The sequence below is a fragment of the Chlorocebus sabaeus genome, chromosome X, assembly GCF_047675955.1.
Source record: "Chlorocebus sabaeus isolate Y175 chromosome X, mChlSab1.0.hap1, whole genome shotgun sequence".
NCBI lineage: Eukaryota > Metazoa > Chordata > Mammalia > Primates > Cercopithecidae > Chlorocebus > Chlorocebus sabaeus.
In genome coordinates, this window is record NC_132933.1 from 151,084,272 (window position 1) to 151,102,385 (window position 18,114).

Genomic DNA, 18,114 nt, shown 5'->3' on the forward strand with positions numbered 1-18,114 from the left:
AAATTAGCTGGGACTGGTGGCAGGTGCACATCTGTCATCCCAGCTACTCGGGAGGCTGAGGCAGCAGAATGACTTCAACCCGGGAGGTGGAGGTTGCAGTGAGCTGAGATCACTCCCCTGCGGTCTAGCTTGGGAGACAGAGCAAGGCTCCATCTCAAAAAGCAAAAAAAAAAGATGAAGATGTTAGAAGGTGATTTGAGGGTGTGGACAGCAGGGGAGGGGAGGGAGAACTGCATTCTGGGGTGAAGGTGGTTGTGGAATTCTTTGAAATCTGAGGCAGGAGGGACCGGGTGGGTGCTCCCAGGAGAGAACCCCGCGTGGCCGGAGCATCTGGAAAGACAGACAGGGTGGTTTTAAAAGCCCTCAGGGACATTGCACGGACCCCCTTCACCACCTTGAGACAGGGTCTGGCAGGACGGTTTCAGGAGAAGCGTGTGTGGTCTGGACGCAGTCAGAGGCTGCCATCTGGGGATGGGATGTTTGGGAGATAGCCTTGGCCAGAAACCCCAGGAGCTTGTGTACAACTCGGGCGAGTGGGATGGCCTGGAGGCCTGGCCGGAGTAGGGAGGGACAGGGATGGCCTGGAGGCTTGGCTGGAATAGGGTCAGGGGTGGCCTGGAGTGTTAGCTGGAGTAGGGGCAGGGGTGGCCTGGAGGCCTGGCTGGAGTAGGGGCAGGGGTTTCCTGGGGTCTTAGCTGGAGTAGGGGCAGGGGTTTCCTGGGATCTTAGCTGGAGTAGGGGCAGGGGTGGCCTGGAGTCTAAGCTGGAGTAGGGGCAGGGGTTTCCTGGGGTCTTAGCTGGAGTAGGGGCAGGGGTTTCCTGGGGTCTTAGCTGGAGTAGGGTCAGGGGAGGCCTGGGGTCTTAGCTGGAGTAGGGAGGGGCAGGGGTTTCCTGGAGTGTTAGCTGGAGTAGGAACAGGGGTTTCCTGGAGTGTTAGCTGGAGTAGGGGCAGGGGTGGCCTGGAGTCTTAGCTGGAGTAGGGTCAGGGGAAGCCTGGGGTCTTAGCTGGAGTAGGGGCAGGGGTTTCCTGGGGTCTTAGCTGGAGTAGGGTCAGGGGAGGCTGGGGTCTTAGCTGGAGTAGGGAGGGACAGGGGTTTCCTGGAGTGTTAGCTGGAGTAGGGGCAGGGGTGGCCTGGAGGTTTGCCTGAAGTAGGGGTGGGAAGAGAAGCCGTTTCTCTTACCGTCTCCTGTCTCTGAAGAGGAGGAGGAAATAAAAGTTGAAAAACAACAGGAATGATGTCAGCGGCAAGACCAGCCGGGCGCCACGGATGACCAGGCCTGAGGTTAAAAGATTAACCCCCCCTGACTCTAACCCCATGTGCTCTCCATCTAGCACGACCCTTTCACGTGGAACCCCTTAGCGCTGTAAGCCCTTCGAAGGGCCGGGAACTCTGTCTTCGGGGAGCTCGGCTCTTAAGACGCGAGTCTGCCGACGCTCCCGGCCGAATAAAGCCGAGACCTTTCTTCACTTGGTGTCTGAGGGGTTTTTGTCCATGGCTAGTCCTGCTACAGGGGCAGGGGCGGCCTGGAGGGTTGGCTGGAGTAGGAGAAGGGCTGGCCTGGAGGCTCAGGCCCCTGAAGCTTCCTACAGGTCTCGCAGGCTCACGGGGGCAGCGGCAGCAGGAGAGGAGGGGCCCGAGAGATTGAGAAGAGCCTGGGACCCTCCTGGCCAGGCCAGCGTGATATCCCCACGGCCCCCGAATGCAGAAGACCCGGGAGCTGGGCAGGTTTGTAGGGCACGGAGGCTGGGATGTGGTGGGGATATGTGGTGTCTGAGACACCTGTGGGGTGATTGGCCCCGGACGATCAGGTGTGTGAGTCCTGCCCTGGGGCAACTGCAGCAAAATAGCTGGCTGCCCCTCCATTCTCCCAGGGTAACGTCCTGTTGCTTTGGGTTTTTGTTGTTGTTGTTGTTGTTGTTGTTTTGGTAACAGAGGCTCGCTCTGTTGCCCAGGCTGGAGTGCAGTGCCTGGATCTCCGCTCACTGCAACCTCCGCCTCCCTGGTTCACGCCATTCTCCTGCCTCAGCCTCCCGAGTAGCTGGGACAACAGGTTCCTGCCACCGCGCCCGGCTAATTTTTGTATTTTTAGTAGAGACGGGATTTCACCGTGTTCGCCAGGATGGTCTCGATCTCCTGACCTCGTGATCCGCCCGCCTCAGCCTCCCAAAATGCTGGGATGACAGGCGTGAGCCACCGCGCCCGGCCAGGAGAAGTTTGATTTTTTTTGGCTAAAAGACATCCTGAGATCCCAACTGAACACATGGGTAAATCAGTTCAGAACTAAGCATCATAAAACGATATGAATGAGAGGATCACACGTTCTGACTCCTATTTTGGAATAAATCCATTCTTTTTCTGTTCTGCCAGGTGGAATTCAAATTCATTGTGGATTTATTTGTTATTATTATTTCTGAGACAGAGTTTCACTTTTGTTGCCCAGGCTAGAGGACGGTGGTGTGATCTCAGCTCACTGCAACCTCCGCCCCCCGGGTTCAAGTGATTCTCCTGCCTCAGCCTCCCGAGCGGCTGGGACTACAGGTGCCTGTCACCACACCCGGCTAATTTTTGTATTTTTCGTAGAGATGGGATTTCACCGTGTCGGCCAGGCTGGTCTTGAACTCCTGACCTCAGGTGATCCTCCAGCCTCAGTCTCCCAAAGTGCTGGGATGACAGGCGTGAGCCACCGCGCCCGGCCAATTGTGGCTATTTTTAATGACCCATGATGAGATAATGATCCCAATTACTAGAAAGGGACTCAGCACAAAATGCCCTAAATCACAAGACAGAGAGAGACAAAGAGAGACTAAAATAGAGATCAGGAGAGAGGGCGAGCAGAGGGGAAGCTGGGCAAGAAGACAGAAGGAAGCATTAAAGAGAGGAGAGACCGCCTGGCACGGTGGCTCACGCCTGTCATCCCAGCACTTTGGGAGGCCGAGGCGGGCGGATCACGAGGTCAGGAGTTCAAGACCAGCCTGACCGACACGGTGAAACCCCATCTCTACGAAAAATTAGCCGGGCGTGGTGGTGGGCATCTGTAGTCCCAGCTACTTGGGAGGCTGAGGCAGGAGAACGGCGTGAACCCAAGAGGCGGAGGTTGCAGTGAGCCGAGATCGCGCCACCGCACTCCAGCCTGGGAGACAGAGCGAGACTCCGTCTCAAAAAAATAAAGAGAGAGAGGAGAGACAAAGAGAGACAAAAACAGAGATCGGGAGAGAGGAGAAGCAGAGGGGAAGCTGGGCGAGAGGAGAGAAGGAAGGATTAAGAGAGGAGAGACGAGACAGGAGGGAGACACTGAGAGGGGCTGGGAGAGGGAGAAATTTCTAGAAAAAAAATAAAAGTATTGGTAACAGGGAAAATCCAACCTGAACTCACAGTGTTGATGTTTCTCAAGCCTCAGAGGATCCAACCAAACGATGGAGGTTCCAGAGAAACGCTGACCTGTGTGTTCCACACACAGCTCCCACTCCCCCGCCCCTCACCTTGCAGAAGGCAGGCTGTTCGGGGAAACGGTTCAGAATCAGGCATTCTAGCTCCTGAATCTACATTCTTCCTGTTGCTCCCATGCCTCTAAAAGTAACTGCAATAAGTCACTGCAATGTCTCACACACACACACAAATACTTTATTTTTGAGATGGAGTCTGGCTCTGTTGTCCAGGCTGGAGTGCAGTGGCCGGATCTCAGCTCACGGCAACCTCCACCTCCCGGGTTCAAGCGATTCTCCTGCCTCAGCCTCCCTGGTAGCTGGGACTACAGGCACCTGCCACCACGCCTGGCTAATTTTTGTATTTTATGTAGAGACGGGGTTTCACCACGTTGGCCAGGCTGGTCTCGATCTCCTGACCTCGTGATCCGCCCGCCTCGGCCTCCCAAAGTGCTGGGATGACAGGCGTGAGCCACCGCGCCCGGCCCATAAATACCAGTTCTTTATTCCTCGACCTTAGAACGTTCCCTGAAAGGCACTCGTGAGCACACTCATGCCATGCCGGACATCATCTGTGCGTGTCCAGGGGGCTAGACCTCAGATTGCCATGGACACCCATTTCTATCCAATTCCTTTCCTTCCGATTCCTATCTAAAACAGACTTCAGAAGGAAAATTGCCAAGGGTAAAGAAGGGACATCAGAAATGAGACATATGACGTAACAATCCTTAACTTGTAGGCACCAAATAACGTAGCATCAAAATACAAAAGGCAAAGATGGATAGAACTGCAAGGAGAAAGAGGAAACCAATGACAGCTGGAGATGCCAACAACACCGTCATCAGTTCGTAAGTAGCTGGATCAGCCCATGCCGTGCAGCCAGACTGCTTCACACTTCTGCTTTGTAGCTCAGTGATATTTCAAGTTGAATATGCATGAGGATCAATGCACAGTGTTTAAAGTTCAGATTCCCGGCAGGGCGCGGTGGCTCACGCCTGTAATCCTAACGCTTTGGGAGGCTGAGGCGGGCGGATCACAAGGTCAGGAGATCAAGACCATCCTGGCTAACATGGTGAAACCGTCTCTACTAAAAATACAAAAAATTAGCCGGGCGTAGTGACACTCGCCTGTAATCCCAGCTACTCGGAAGGCTGAGGCAGGAGAACTGCTTGAACCCGGGAGGCGGAGGTTGCAGTGAGCCGAGATTGCACCATTGCATTCCAGCTTGGGTGACAGAGTGAGACCCTGTCTCAAAAAATAAGAAGAGAGAGAAATTAAGAAATGAAAGAAAGAAAAGAAAGGAGGAAAGAGAGAAGGAAAGGAAGGAAGGGAGGGAGGGAGGGAGGGAGGAATGAACGTAGGGAGGGGGAAGGGAGGAAAGGAAGAAGGAAGGAAGGAAGGGAGGGAGGGAGGAAGGGAGGGAGGGAGGGAGGGAGGAACGAATGAACGTAGGGAGGGGGAAGGGAGGAAAGGAAGAAGGAAGGAAGGAAGGAAGGGGGAGGGAGGAGAGGAAGGAAGGTAGGGAGGGAGGGGGAAGGGAGGAAAGGAAGAAGGAAGGAAGGAAAAAAGGTAGGTAGGGAGGGGGAAGGGAAGAAAGGAGGAAGGAAGAAACGAAGGGGGAGGGAGGAAAGGAAGAAGGAAGGTAGGTAGGGAGGGAGAAGGGAAGAAAGGAAGAAGGAAGGAAGGAAGAGGGAGGCAGGAAAGAAGGAGGAAGGAAGGAAGGGAGGGAAGTAGGTAGGGAGGGGGAAGGAAGGAAAGGAACAAGGAGGGAAAGAAGGAAAGAAGGAGGGAAGGAAGGAAGGTGAGGGAGGAAAGGAAGAAGGAAGGAAGGAAGTGGGAGGGAAGGAGGAAGGAAAGAAGGTAGGGAGGGAGGGGGAAGGGAGGAAAGGAGGAAGGAAGGAAGGAAGGTAGGGAGGGAGGGAGGGGGAAGGGAGGAAAGGAAGAAGGAAGGAAGGAAGAGGGAGGCAGGAAAGAAGAAGGAAGGAAGGGAGGGAGGGAGGTAGGGAGGGGGAAGGAAGGAAAGGAAGAAGGAAGAAAAGAAGGAAGGAAGGAGGGAAGGAAGGAAGGTGAGGGAGGAAAGGAAGAAGGAAGGAAGGAAGGAAGGGAGGGAGGGAGGGATGAACGAACGTAGGGAGGGGGAAGGGAGGAAAGGAAGAAGGAAGGAAAAAAGGTAGGTAGGGAGGAGGAAGGGAGGAAAGGAGGAAGAAAGGAAGGGGGAGGGAGGAAAGGAAGAAGGTAGGTAGGTAGGGAGGGAGAAGGGAAGAAGGAAGTAAGGAAGAGGGGGTCAGGAAAGAAGAAGGAAGGAAGGGAGGGAGGGAGGTAGGTAGGGAGGGGGAAGGGAGGAAAGGAAGAAGGAAGGAAGGAAGGAAGGAAGGGGGAGGGAGGAGAGGAAGGAAGGTAGGGAGGGAGGGGGAAGGGAGGAAAGGAAGAAGGAAGGAAGGAAAAAAGGTAGGTAGGGAGGGGGAAGGGAAGAAAGGAGGAAGAAACGAAGGGGGAGGGAGGAAAGGAAGAAGGAAGGTAGGTAGGGAGGGAGAAGGGAAGAAAGGAAGAAGGAAGGAAGGAAGAGGGAGGCAGGAAAGAAGGAGGAAGGAAGGAAGGGAGGGAAGTAGGTAGGGAGGGGGAAGGAAGGAAAGGAACAAGGAAGGAAAGAAGGAAAGAAGGAGGGAAGGAAGGAAGGTGAGGGAGGAAAGGAAGAAGGAAGGAAGGAAGGAAGGAGACAGAGAAAGAGAAAAGAAAGAAGAGAAAGAGTTCAGATTCCTAAATCTCTTCCATAGATACCCATTCTATCGGCCTGGGGGTGGTGCTCTCCAGCTTTCCTAGACCGTCCACGTCCAATGTATCACAAGGCAACACGCATCGAAGTTTTGCCACCTTCTCCTCTCCCATCAACGCCTAGCCCAGTCCACCAGCACGTCACACTCCCAGCTTACAGCCCTCTTGCTTCTCGTCCCAAAAGTCTGGCGTGGATCAGCCTCACGTGTGCGATCAGCTCCACGTCCACCTTTTCCTGCGTGTCTTCCGCCTACTCCTTTCCCCGGCCACGTTCACTTCTTGATCTCAGACACACCACGTCCACCCTTCCACCTTGCGCACACAGCTTGCTCCAGCAGCTGTCACTGGGACTTCTCATCCCTGTATCTACACATTCACAAACCCACAGGGCTGCAGACAGCGCTGTCTTTTCCGGCACCATATACCAGGTGCCCAGAGCAGCGCCTGGTCCTGGCAACATTTTTTTTTTTTTTGACTTGGAGTTTCGCTCTAGTCACCCAGGCTGGAGTGCAGTGGCGCAATCTCGGCTCACTGCAACCTCCACCTCCCGGGTTCAAGCGATTCTCCTACCTCGGAATCCCGAGTAGCTGGGATGACAGGCGCCCAGCCCCACGCCCAGCTAATTTTTTGTTTTTAGTAGAGATGGGGCGCCAGGCTGGTCTTGAACTCCTGACCTCGGGTGAACCACCTGCCTCGGCCTCCCAAAGTGCTGAGATTACAAGCGTGAGCCACCACACCCGGTCCTGGCAATGTTCTTACAGCTGCGGAACAGGCAAAAGTTCAGTGCTGGGCTGGACAGACCGATACAGATGCACAGAGTTCTGACAGGCCCATGTTTGCAAACACTTCGTGTCTGGTCACGGGCAAGACGGAGCCATTTGCTCATCTATCCGCGAGCGATATGAGCTTGGGGGTGGGACAGGCACGTCTCCAGCCCTCCAGTCCCCAAGGAGGTGTGTGATTTAACTAAACAGAGGAAGGGACTATTCCACCCTGGGTCAACCAGGCAGCGCTTACACTACTACCTATGACCACTACGTTCGGTGAGGAGAAGAACCACCGTCTTTTAAATGTGCATTAAAAACAGCTCCTTGGTTTTAAAAAAGATTGGTTTTCTAAATTTGGCTAAGTTTATGTTCTCAGCAAACAAATTTCATGCGTCTTAGGACCCAGGACTCTCCTCTCAGAAGGTGACTACCGTACAGCCCCGGGAGAGCTGTGAGATGTACGATCACCGAATCAGCCGTTCTAGGAAAAGTGAACGGTTTCCGTTGGGTTGACACACACTTGGCTAGAATCAGCGGAATAACGCAGTCCAAGGCGCATAAACACACAAAAACCGTAAGCGTGAAAAATTTCAGTTCATTGGAAAAGGATTTTATTTCACCATAAAAATGCAAACTGGAATAAACACCATCTTTCCTAACGCGAACGTTACAGCTATTTTTAAGTACTTCTGGGCTTCACTCGGAGAAGCGAATGATTATAAAACTTAACAAGTTTGCAGCCTGAAATCTGTTTGAAACATTCCAAGTAAAAATAATTTAGCAAAACAGCTTCTTAAAAAAACCACACGCACTAACCTTTACTAGAAACCAAAGCTTTTTCACCCCCGTTTTTTATGCGTAATTCCTCGAAGTTGTAAAAAGTGAGTGTTTTGGAAGTTAAGGAGCATCAGAGCATTGGGTACTATTCCCTGCACACCGACGCCTTAAAAACAATGGCCCGTTTGTTTGGGTTTTGATCTCAAAGGACTTGTACGTTCCTCACCCGTGACTCAACGTCAGCATCACGTTTGGGCACATCCCACCCAACCTGCGTTTCCCGATCAGTTAAAATCACAAAGCTGGAGGGGGGAGGAATCACCAGGGCAACGCTTTTTCTTTTCTTTCTAGTGCGGGTGCGACTCCGGTGGTCCCCACCTTCGCGGAGTCTCCCGTGCTGCGTCAGGTGCACCTCCTGGGCCGTGCACGCGGGCAGGTCGCCAAGCAGACACAGAGATCCCGGCGTGGGGAGGATGAACGCGGCAGCTCTGCCCTTCTCACGCCTGTCGGTCCGTGCGGTTTTCCTGACTGAGAGGGGACTGGCCGTATGAAAGCTATGGGATCCAGTTTTAGAGGACTAGCTGCTGGAAACTGAAGTGCCGAGTACGCTGCGGAGAGTGAAGAAAGATGGATCTCGAAAGCCTGGTGTCTTCCTTCTTCGCCAGCGGGCTCCTTGGACGCTCCTGGCTGCGGGAGGGTCTTAGCTTTGCAGGGGGTGGACGGAGAGCGGCCCAGGAGCGGCCAGGACGCTGGAGCAGGTCCTGGTCCTTCCCGGACAGGCCACGGGGAGGCCGCGCCCGTCATTACCTGTTCCAGGTACTGCGGTGCTTGCTCGGGGACCGGGAGCGCGAGCGCTCGCTCCGGCGGCGGTGGCGGCTGTGCTTCCTGCTGGCGCTGCCCTTGCGCTCCCGGCTGCGCTCCCTGCGGTGCCTGTCTTTGCTGTGGGACCTCCGGGGCCGGGTGTGGTCCGGGCTGGCGCTGCGCCGGCGGGGGCTGGCATCCTTGTAGGCGCGCTTCTTGTGGGGCCGCCGCTCCTTGCGCGGCCGCCCGTCCTCCCTGCTGGCCGCCCGCCTGGCCCGGCTCCTCTCCCGCTTGTGCCGCTCCTCCAGCCCGTCTGCGCCGGCCCGGCCCCGGCCCTTGCTGGGCTCCCGGTTGCACTTGTCCTGTTCCGACCGGGTGTCCTTTTTGGAGACGTTCTGCTCGCAGGCAGGGAGGCCCTTGGGCTGCTGGGTGTTGTCGGGAATGCAGGCGAGGACGCCGCCGGGGCACCGCTTCTCCGGAGAGCCGTCTTCGGGGGCCGCGCGGCAGGAGCTCTGACCCTCCCGGCACGGGGCCTCCTCGGCCACGCTGCCGTTCACGCTTCTGGGAGCGCCGTCGGCCTCCGGGTGGGCCGCGGTCTCCTTGGGGGCACTGGCGGGGAGCGGGCCCCCGAGGGGGTGCAGCGCGGCGGCGCTCACGCAGCCGGACGACACGGTCTGCAGGATGTCCAGGACCGGCTGCAGCAGGTCGGCGTGCGCCACGCCCAGCTCGTCGTGTGCGTGGGCGTCGTCCGGCTTCTTGCTCAGCAGGATGCTCAGCAGCCGCTCGCGCAGCTCCCGCTCCTTCCGCTGCAGGCCCAGCGCGCGCTCCTTCTCCTCCTCCACGCGCCGCAGCTCGGCCTCCTGCAGCCGCCGCCGCTCCTCCTGCTGCTGCAGCCGCAGCTTCTCCTCCTTCTGCTCCTGCTCCTGGAGCTTCACGGCCTGCAGGGAAGAGGAAAGCGCGGCTGAGCCTGACTCCTGAGCCCGGCCGGACACGGGGAGAGGAGCTGGGACGGTGTGTGGAGGCCCCATGGCCTGGGGAGGCAGGATCAGCGGCCTGGCTGGACTCCAGCCCTGGGGCGGGGGCGTCTCCTACGGCGAGCCAGGGCCAGCCCGTCCATCCCTCGGCCACACCGGGGGCCGTCATGCGTCTGAGTGCGAAGGAAACCCCTTGGCAAAGCGACTGGGCACAGCTCCGGGGCGCGCCTCTCGGGCAGAGCCGGGCCTTGCCGGGAGCCCCGCCACGTTGCGCGCAGGGGCCTGGAGTTAGGTCACAAGCGGCCGCCGGCAGCAGGGAGCCGAAATGACGCCGCAGACACACGCCGCCGCCGCCGCCGCCGCCGCGGGGCGAGCCTGGCCTAGCCTGGGTTAGTGTCTTCAATATTCACCATGAGGTAAGGACTGGGCTGCCACACATGTCTCAGCCTCTCGTCATGCTCCTTCCCGGGGACTTAGCACAACTGTAATCAGACAACAGGTTATGGGGTCGCCCCGCGCTGCACTCCAGGGGGACGCAGCCCTCCTGAGGACAAGGAGCGTGCTGGGGACGTCTGTCCTGGGGAGGTCTGTCTGTCTCTGGGCCCTGGCCCCGGGCTCATGGGAGTTACCCGTCGTGCCTGCAGGAGGAGCAAGGAGGCTCTTGGTGCTGAGGGGGTCGTCAGTACCGGCGCTGGTGAGACCGGCCAGGCTCACACGGCGCAGGAGGGACCCGGGCCCACGGCAGGCCGCCTCTGCGTGCTCAGCCCTCCACCCAGCCCACCTTGCCCCTCTGCTCTGGGCCACTGGTGAGGTCACAGCCAGGCCAGCTGACCACACACACAGGCACGGGCCAGAGAGAGCGGCCCCCCGCACTCTCCGTCACTGCCCGGACCCAAAGGAAACAGAGAGCGTCTGCCCCAGCCCCCGGGGGGCTGCCAGCCTGCCCGGGGAACCTGAGTGCACCAGCTTTGCGAAAGGAAACGATCACAGCTCTGAAACCATCGGGAACGACAGACAAGTGCTACACCCTACCGGGCAGGAGCCGTCATCCTCGGCACTAAAGCTGGTTTTGTGGGTACAGCTGCGGCCAGCGGGGAAACGGCGCCGTGACACCACCCGCGTTTCAGGGGAGGGCACCGAGGGCAGCCCGGGTGCGGCTGGCGGCGGCAGAGGGAGCCCCCGGGTACCTTGGCTCTGCTGAGCAGCTCGGCGATGAGCCGGATGGACTGCAGGTTCCTCTGGGCCAGCAGCAGCTTGCGCTCCTCCAGCTTGATCTTCTCCTGCAGCTGCTTCTGCTCCTCTGCCTGCAGCTTCTCCAGCTTCTTCTGATTCCGGCGCAGCTCGCGGTCCCTCTGCTTCTGCTCCCTCTTGCGAAGCTTCTCTTCTCTTTTCCTCTCTCGCTCCAGCTCTTCCAGCTCCTTCTGTTTCCTGCGTGGAACACACCGGGGGTTTGTCACAGATAGCAGCTGTAGCCAACACATGATACGCCATACAAGTGGCTTTTCACACAAGGGGGAAAAGGCCACAGTCAAACGATTAAGCATTTAACTCTTTATCCCAAAGTGGGCCTCGGCTGACTCAAAGCAGCCCGAGAGGTGGAAGGAGTGAGCCGGGCGAGGACCTCCGTGATCTTCCAACACACCATCCTGCTAAGCGTGACCCAACCCCGAAACCACGAAGAAAACGACCAGCGGATCGACCACATCAAAAGCCACGCCCCAGCCAGGGGAAAGACGGACGGACGGCGGAAAGAGCATCGGCAACAACTCAAGAAACTGCGGAAGATCCTTGGGGTGCGGCATCTGTGGCCGCCACCGAGGAAAGGCCAGCGCCCCAATGCGGAAACAGCGCACGGCAGAAGGACGCAGATGGCCACCAAACCACGTGAGGCGCCCGGCTTCGGCTGTTGCATCCGTCCAGAGGACAGCACTGAGCACAAACAGCAGGGGCCCCAGGAAGCAGGTTCCAGCTCCACAGGAAAGCTTTCTAAAAATCACGGGTGAAGGTCAGAATGCGTGCACACCAGGGAGGCGGCCCCGGGCACCAGGGAGGAGGACGAGGGACACGCGCCGTGCAGAGCCCTGCCCCAGAGCCAAGTGGACAATCCGGCCTTGAAGACAACAGACCGCACAGATCCCCGTTCTGTGAAATTCTAGAAAGGGCCCACCCACGACGGCACAAAACCGCCAGCCCGGCTGCCTGGGGCTGTGGAGAGGGCGTCTGTCGAGGGAGCAGGGCAGGAGGGGCCCTTCCCAGGGGAGCGGCACATGGCTTCATCCGATTGCACTCAACGCCAGCACACTTCCTTGGGTGACGATCACCCATGACCTCAACAAGCAGGGCGGCGACCACACACACAGCTGGACGGGGAGGGACCCCTGCCCCAGCAGCCCAGCGGCGACGAAACACAGCAAGACCTGGTAAGAGTGGCCCGGGCCGGGCGCAGTGGCTCACGCCTATAATCCCAGCACTTTGGGAGGCCGAGGCGGGTAGATCACAAAGATTAAGACCATCCTGGTCAACACGGTGAAATCCGGTCTCTACTAAAAATACAAAAATTAGCCGGACATGGTGACGGGCACCTGTAATCCCAGCTGCTTGGGAGGCTGAGGCAGAAGAATGAGAAGAATCGCTTGAACCCGGGAGGTGGAGCTTGCAGGGAGCCAAGATCGCACCACTGCGCTCCAGCCTGGCGACAGAGCGAGACTCCGTCTCAACAAAAAAAAAAAAAGAGTGGCCTGGAAGCCCTGTGTGCAGCTCTAAGCAGCACCGAGGAACCCGAGCAGGCCTGACGGGATGACGTAGACCCGCAGAGACACCAAGGGGAGAGGAGACACGGGGATGAGGAGAAGCAGACCGGGAGAAAAGGCGTCCCACTCTCCACCACCCCAAGGAGGGAGCCAGGCCAGGTGCTGACGGCCAGGCAGCGATCCACACAGTCTCCGGCCGGGGTATGAAGGTCCTCAAGCAGTTCCATGTGCTGAACGTTTTAACTGCCCAGTGAGCTGTCACCGCCCCACGAGCTCAGAGGACGGCTCCGGGCAGCCCAGCACATAGCACGCCCTTAGGTGGGACTCACACCGACGCCTCAAGGCTGGGCAGCTTTCAGGGGACAGCACTCATCAAGCTCCAAGTCACCTGTGAGGGCCAAACAAACACGCCTCATTTCCACCCACCAGAGAGAAACCCGGAGGCTGCCCTGGACCTCCTCTCATGCTCAGCCTCTGAGGAACGACGGGGGGCAGCAGGGGCGAGTACGGCCCTGCGTGGGGAAGGACAGCTCCACGGGCCAGCCTGGAGCCCTCCCGCCCAGCTCTCGCTGACGACGGGCCGGCCCTCCCCCAGGGCTCCAGCCACCCTGTCCTGCTGTGGAGAAGCTCATGGCCTGGCCCCGCGTCCCCCAGGCCCTCTGTGGTCTGGCCAGGAGGACGGGGCCTCTTCCCTGCAGAGACCCACTTCACTTCTCCGACGCCCATCTGTCCTCAGGGAAAGATCAAGGATGCAGCTTCTCCTCACCCCCACGCTGCTTTCTGAAATGTTGCGGGGACAGTCCTGCAAGACTGAGAGGTCCGAGGCTCTGAGTCCCACTCCCACTTCCAGCACGTGGACAGGCACATTCAGCCAGGCCTGGGCTGTGTCTGCACCGTGGAAGAGTCCCTGTAATGTCCCAGGACTGCCTCCCACCCCGGTGTCCTGGCCAGCCTGACAGTGGCTGACACAGGGGACCCTGACTCAACCCCACATCCGAACCGCCCCTCCCAGGATGGCGACACAGCAGCACGTCCAGTTCTCCCAGGGTGTCGGCCTCTGTGTACTGCCTGCCTTGGGTCCTGGGGCTCCTGACGGCTGACCTGGGCCCCCCAGCCCATTCACGGCCACTCACTTACATGCTGCACCTGCCTCATCTAAGGAGCCCTCAGCCCCACTCTCCCCTCGGGAGGCAACGGGGGCTATATAAAGAACACCAAGGGCAGGACGGCCCTGCTCCCAGGAGTTCAGTGCCGGGACTCCTGTGCAAACATCACCCGCCACACACATCAACACACTGGCACCAGCGTCACATAAAGCAGTGAGAAACGGAAACACAATGGACCAACTCGGTCCCACCGGAGGCCCCCAGCCAAGTCCAACACATCCCAGACTGGTATCGGCGACACGAAGCGCAACAGACGTGCAGGACGCACTGAAGTCCTCGGAGGGCACAGCCTGGTGGGGGGATGGAGGAGGAGATGGAGAAGGAGGAGGAAGAGGAGCAGGAGGAGGAATCTGCCTAAGAGGGCACAGCAGGAGGGATGGAGAAGGACAACGAGGAATCCGCCTCACGGGATTCACAGCAAGTTGTTGGTTCCCTCCTGCAATGCTAAGAAGATAAAAAGGGCTACAAAGAGTGACCTGAGGTTGTCTTTGGTACCCCCACCGCAGTGAACAACTCAGGCCATTGCTTTAAAGGCCTCTTAAGTGAAACCGGGTTTTTATCCGATGGTTTTTTGTTTTGTTTTAAATCTGACCATCACCATCAACCCTCTACTTCATTTTGTAAATGTAGCCTCGACCGAAATGCAAACTTGCAAACGGCCAAGGCATTCTGCTTGTTTCAGTGGGATATGTGAACAGCGTGTGGAGGGAGAAGAGGTGGCTCTTCCGGAAAGACGCGGTCCCGGGAACCGGCAGATCACGTCAGACCATGATGTATGACAGGAAAACCAACAGAAACACGCATATTCTGCTGCGTCTCAAACAGCCACTCACGCAGGTCCTCACGTGCACAGCTGCGCACCCACAGGCATGCACACACACCCATACGTGCGCACACACAAGTACACACACAGGGTCACAGGCACACAAGCATGCACACAGGCATATGTGTGCTGTGTGCAGATGCAGAGGCGCACACACACGTGGGCACACATGCATACATACACACACACGTACACACATGCACACAGGTACGCGAGCTCACAGGCACGCACGCACACACACAGGCACATGTGTGCACAGACGCAGAGGCACACACGCGGGTACACATGCGTACATACACAGGTACACACACGAGCTCACACACATGCACACACAGGCACATGTGTGCACAGACGCAGAGGCACACACGCGGGTACACATGCGTACATACACAGGTACACACACGAGCTCACACACATGCACACACAGGCACGTGTGCACAGACGCAGAGGCACACACGTGGGTACACATGCGTACATACACAGGTATGCACACGAGCTCACAGGCACGTGTGCACAGACGCAGAAGCACGGGCACACACGTGTACATACGCACACAGGTACACACATGGACGCGGGGTACTCACAAGCACGCATGCACACAGGCACGGGTGCACAGACGCACAGGCACACGCGGGCACACATACGTACATACAAAGTACACACACCAGTTCACAGGCATGCGTGCTACAGGTACACGTGCCTCCATGCACACAGGTACACACAAGCTCACAAGCGTGCACACACACACACAGGAATACATGCATACACACGCACACGAGTCTGCGCACACTCCCAGGTGCCGGACACCAGCGCCGAGGGCCCCTCCCGCAGAAGGTACCTTTCCTCCGCTCGCTGCCTCTCCTCCGCTTCCTTCTCTCTGCGCTTCTGTTCTTCTCTTTGCTGCTCCAGTTCCTGAAGCTTCTGCCTCTCCAGCTGCCGCTTCTTAATTGACGCATCACTCAGGTGTTTGGTCGAATCAAAAGAAACCTTTAAAAGCAAAAAACAGTGTGAGACGGCCTTCCCCCAAAGCCCCCCAGACACACGGCCAGGCGCCCTCTCCCTGTCCCGGGCCGCAGGGCCGAGTCCTCAGAGCCTGAGCGCCCGCTCACCACTCACGTCCAGTGCAGACCCAGACAGTGGGGCCCAGAAGCCAAACTAATCCCTCCAAGTCACCATCAGTGGCTCAAGACTTAGCTCATCCCACGGAGTTACGAGGAACACCAACTACCCCTCGCCACTTACTGGACACAAGTGACGTGCCACCGCGGCAAGACACAGTTCCCCTTCCGCTACCCGGCTCCACCATCTCCTGTGGCCACAGCCACCCCGGGGCCTCCTGCCCATGCCCATGGGGCACATCTTAAGGCCACAAAACCTCCTCCAGGAGGCTGGTTCATTTGTCACCGCGAAGCCAACATGGGTCGAAACACATGAGGCAAGGCCGGGCGCGGTGGCTCACGCCTGTCATCCCAGTACTTTGGGAGGCTGAGGCGAGCAGATCACGAAGTCAGGAGTTCGAGACCGGCCTGGCCAATACGGCGAAATCCTGTCTACTAAAAATACAAAAATTAGCCAGGCGTGGTGGCACGCGTCTGTAGTCCCAGCTACTCGGGAGGCTGAGGCAGGAGAATCGCTCGGACCCAGGAGGAGGAGGTTGCAGTGAGCCGAGATCGCACCGCTGCACTCCAGCCTGGGCGACAGAGCGAGACTCTGTCTCAAAAACAAACAGCACCTGAGGCTTAAGGGAACGTTAATCCCAAGTTTCAGGGAGCATTCTGGGAAGGCCAGGTTCGTTCCTGAGAGTCCAACCCTCACCTACTAGACATCTTCCTTCAGATACCGAATTTCCAAAACCACAGCACGGACCCCCTACTCGACCTCACGCCTGTGTCTCTGAAATTCAACGGGAACGGGGCTGTTGCTGTCGTTTTACTCAGGGGAGGTCCCCACAGCCTAAGCGGTGTGGCTGGGAGCGATCTACTGACCCTGCTGGAAGGAAGCCGCCCGAGGGAGGAAGCTCACCTTGATGTTGCAGGCCACGGCCTTGCCGTCCTCGCCCTTGTACATGAGTTTCATCCCGCGCAGAGCGCTCATGGCCTGGATGAAGCCCACGTACTCGCGGTACTGCACGTAGGCCTCGAAGTTCAAGTGCCCCCCGAAACTGAAGGTGTGGAAGTTGCGGCCCGTCATCTCCTCCCGGTAGGGGTCCAGCATGGGGATGTCCACGTTCCGGATCTCCCCGAACTTCTCAAACACCTTGACCAGGACGTCCTCGCTGGGCTTCTCGGAGCCCGACTCCTTCAGGGCGAACCACTTGCAGGGCAGCCCCTCCAGGTGGATGGTGTCCGGCCGCTCTCCCGGCAGGGTCTCGTTCATGTCCTTGGCGTCGCGGAAGAAGGAGTCCCAGTCGTGGCGGGTGGGGAAGTCGATCTTGAACTCGGCCGCGCGCACCTTCAGGATGTCGGAGAAGCCGCTGAGCTTGATGGTCTTGCCGTCCAGGCAGGCCAGGAAAGACTTGACCAGGCTCTTGTTCTCCACCTCCCCCTCGAAGCGGATGAAGTCCATGGTGCTCTTGGAAATACGCAGCGTGGAGAACTGGTGGTTGTGCACCATGCCCTTCAGCCTCTCCATCACCTCCCAGTTGGAGATGGACTTCCCCGGCTGCTTCAGCTGCGGGAGCGCCACGCTGATGGTCATCTTGGTGATGGGCTTCAGGTACAAGCCGTACGCGGGGCAGAGCTCCACGGCCTCAGACGTGTCGTGCACGATGGTAGCCGCTGCCATAGCCTCCGGGACCTCGGGCCTGAAACAGAAGATGCAGACGGTCAGCGTCGGCCCCACCGGCTCCCCCGCCAAGGAGGAGGGGCCACACCAGCCGGCACCTTGGGACTCGGAGAAGAGAAACGACAGTGTCTCTCTGCCGTGTCAGAGACTGGTTTCTCCTTTGTTAAAAACCATCTCAACGGAGTTTCTTACTTTTTGAAATCATTAAGCGTACACTAAAGGGGAAAAAGCCGAGCTGATAAAGAACAGGTTAGTGTCGAAGCCTTGGCCGACACCGTACATCCAGCACCCAGCAGCTCCCAAGGCCTGAAGAATAGGAAGCTGAGCACGACCAGACCCCACACACAGGTCAAGTAGGGACGGGGAAGCTACAAACGCCTAGCTCCACGGGAAGGAGCAGAAAGACACTGGAGGGAAGGGAAGGGGCCAGGGAGAGCACAGCTGCAGGCATCTGGAAAGGCTTTGCGGAGGGGGCGGCGGCCCTGTACTTGCACTGATAAAACAGGAAGTCTCCGGCTACGAAAACAATCCAGAACCATGAACCCTAGTCATCTCCACGAAGGCCAGACGTCTCCCAGCTTTAACCCACTCAAAGCCACAAAGTACAAGGAACGTTCCGAAAGTTGGGGGCCAGAGTCCCCCATCTGCGCCTTCTTCCTCCACCCACCCACCTTCTTTAACCCACCGCTCTTCCCTACGGAGCTGACAGGCAGCCACTTCCTGACGGCCAGCTGCAAGCAGAGGAAGCTTCACTGAACATCCCAGGTGACCGCCTCCGGCCCGGCCGCCCACCACATCCACCTGGAGGCTTCCTGCCAGGCCCAGGACACGGCCTCCTCGCCCAAGCCCGAGGTGGGAGGCGCGAAAGAAGGGAGGGAGTGTGGAAAAGCTATCAGAAAAGGTCAGTGGGGCACGAGGGAGGGGCTCCAGCCTGGGCAGAGACCAGCGAACCCTCCCCCCGGAACCCAGGCGGCCCCAGCAAGTACACCACCGAGGAACCCTCCCCACTGTGGCCTCCAGCGCCCCCGACCACCCCGGTACACCTGGCTGTCCAACGCCCGGTACCCTGCGCTGCT

At 58.2% G+C, this 18,114-nt stretch overlaps 1 protein-coding gene across 1 annotated transcript; it reads right to left on the minus strand.

Moving 5' to 3' along the window:
• Positions 1–7,551: 7,551 nt before the first annotated feature.
• On the minus strand, positions 7,552–18,097 carry AKAP17A (A-kinase anchoring protein 17A). The gene is made up of 5 exons (XM_073013907.1): positions 17,724–18,097; positions 16,277–17,057; positions 15,093–15,241; positions 10,703–10,943; positions 7,552–9,479 (listed from the first exon to the last, which is right to left on the minus strand). The coding sequence occupies exons 2-5, from the start codon at positions 17,036–17,038 to the stop codon at positions 8,544–8,546; spliced, it is 2,088 nt and encodes a 695-aa protein (XP_072870008.1). The 5' UTR covers positions 17,039–17,057; positions 17,724–18,097; the 3' UTR covers positions 7,552–8,543.
• Between the last annotated feature and the right edge of the window lie 17 nt (positions 18,098–18,114).

What these genes read in the sequence shown, in the direction of transcription:
- AKAP17A (XM_073013907.1), bottom strand. Translation starts at nt 17,038, where the DNA reads ATGGCAGCGGCTACCATCGTGCACGACACGTCTGAGGCCGTGGAGCTC. An exon ending in AGGCAGCGAGCGGAGGAAAG is followed by an intron (nt 10,944 to 15,092) that starts GTACCTTCTGCG and finishes TGTTCCACGCAG; the next exon opens with GAAACAGAAGGAGCTGGAAG. An exon ending in AGCTGCTCAGCAGAGCCAAG is followed by an intron (nt 9,480 to 10,702) that starts GTACCCGGGGGC and finishes TCTTCCCTGCAG; the next exon opens with GCCGTGAAGCTCCAGGAGCA.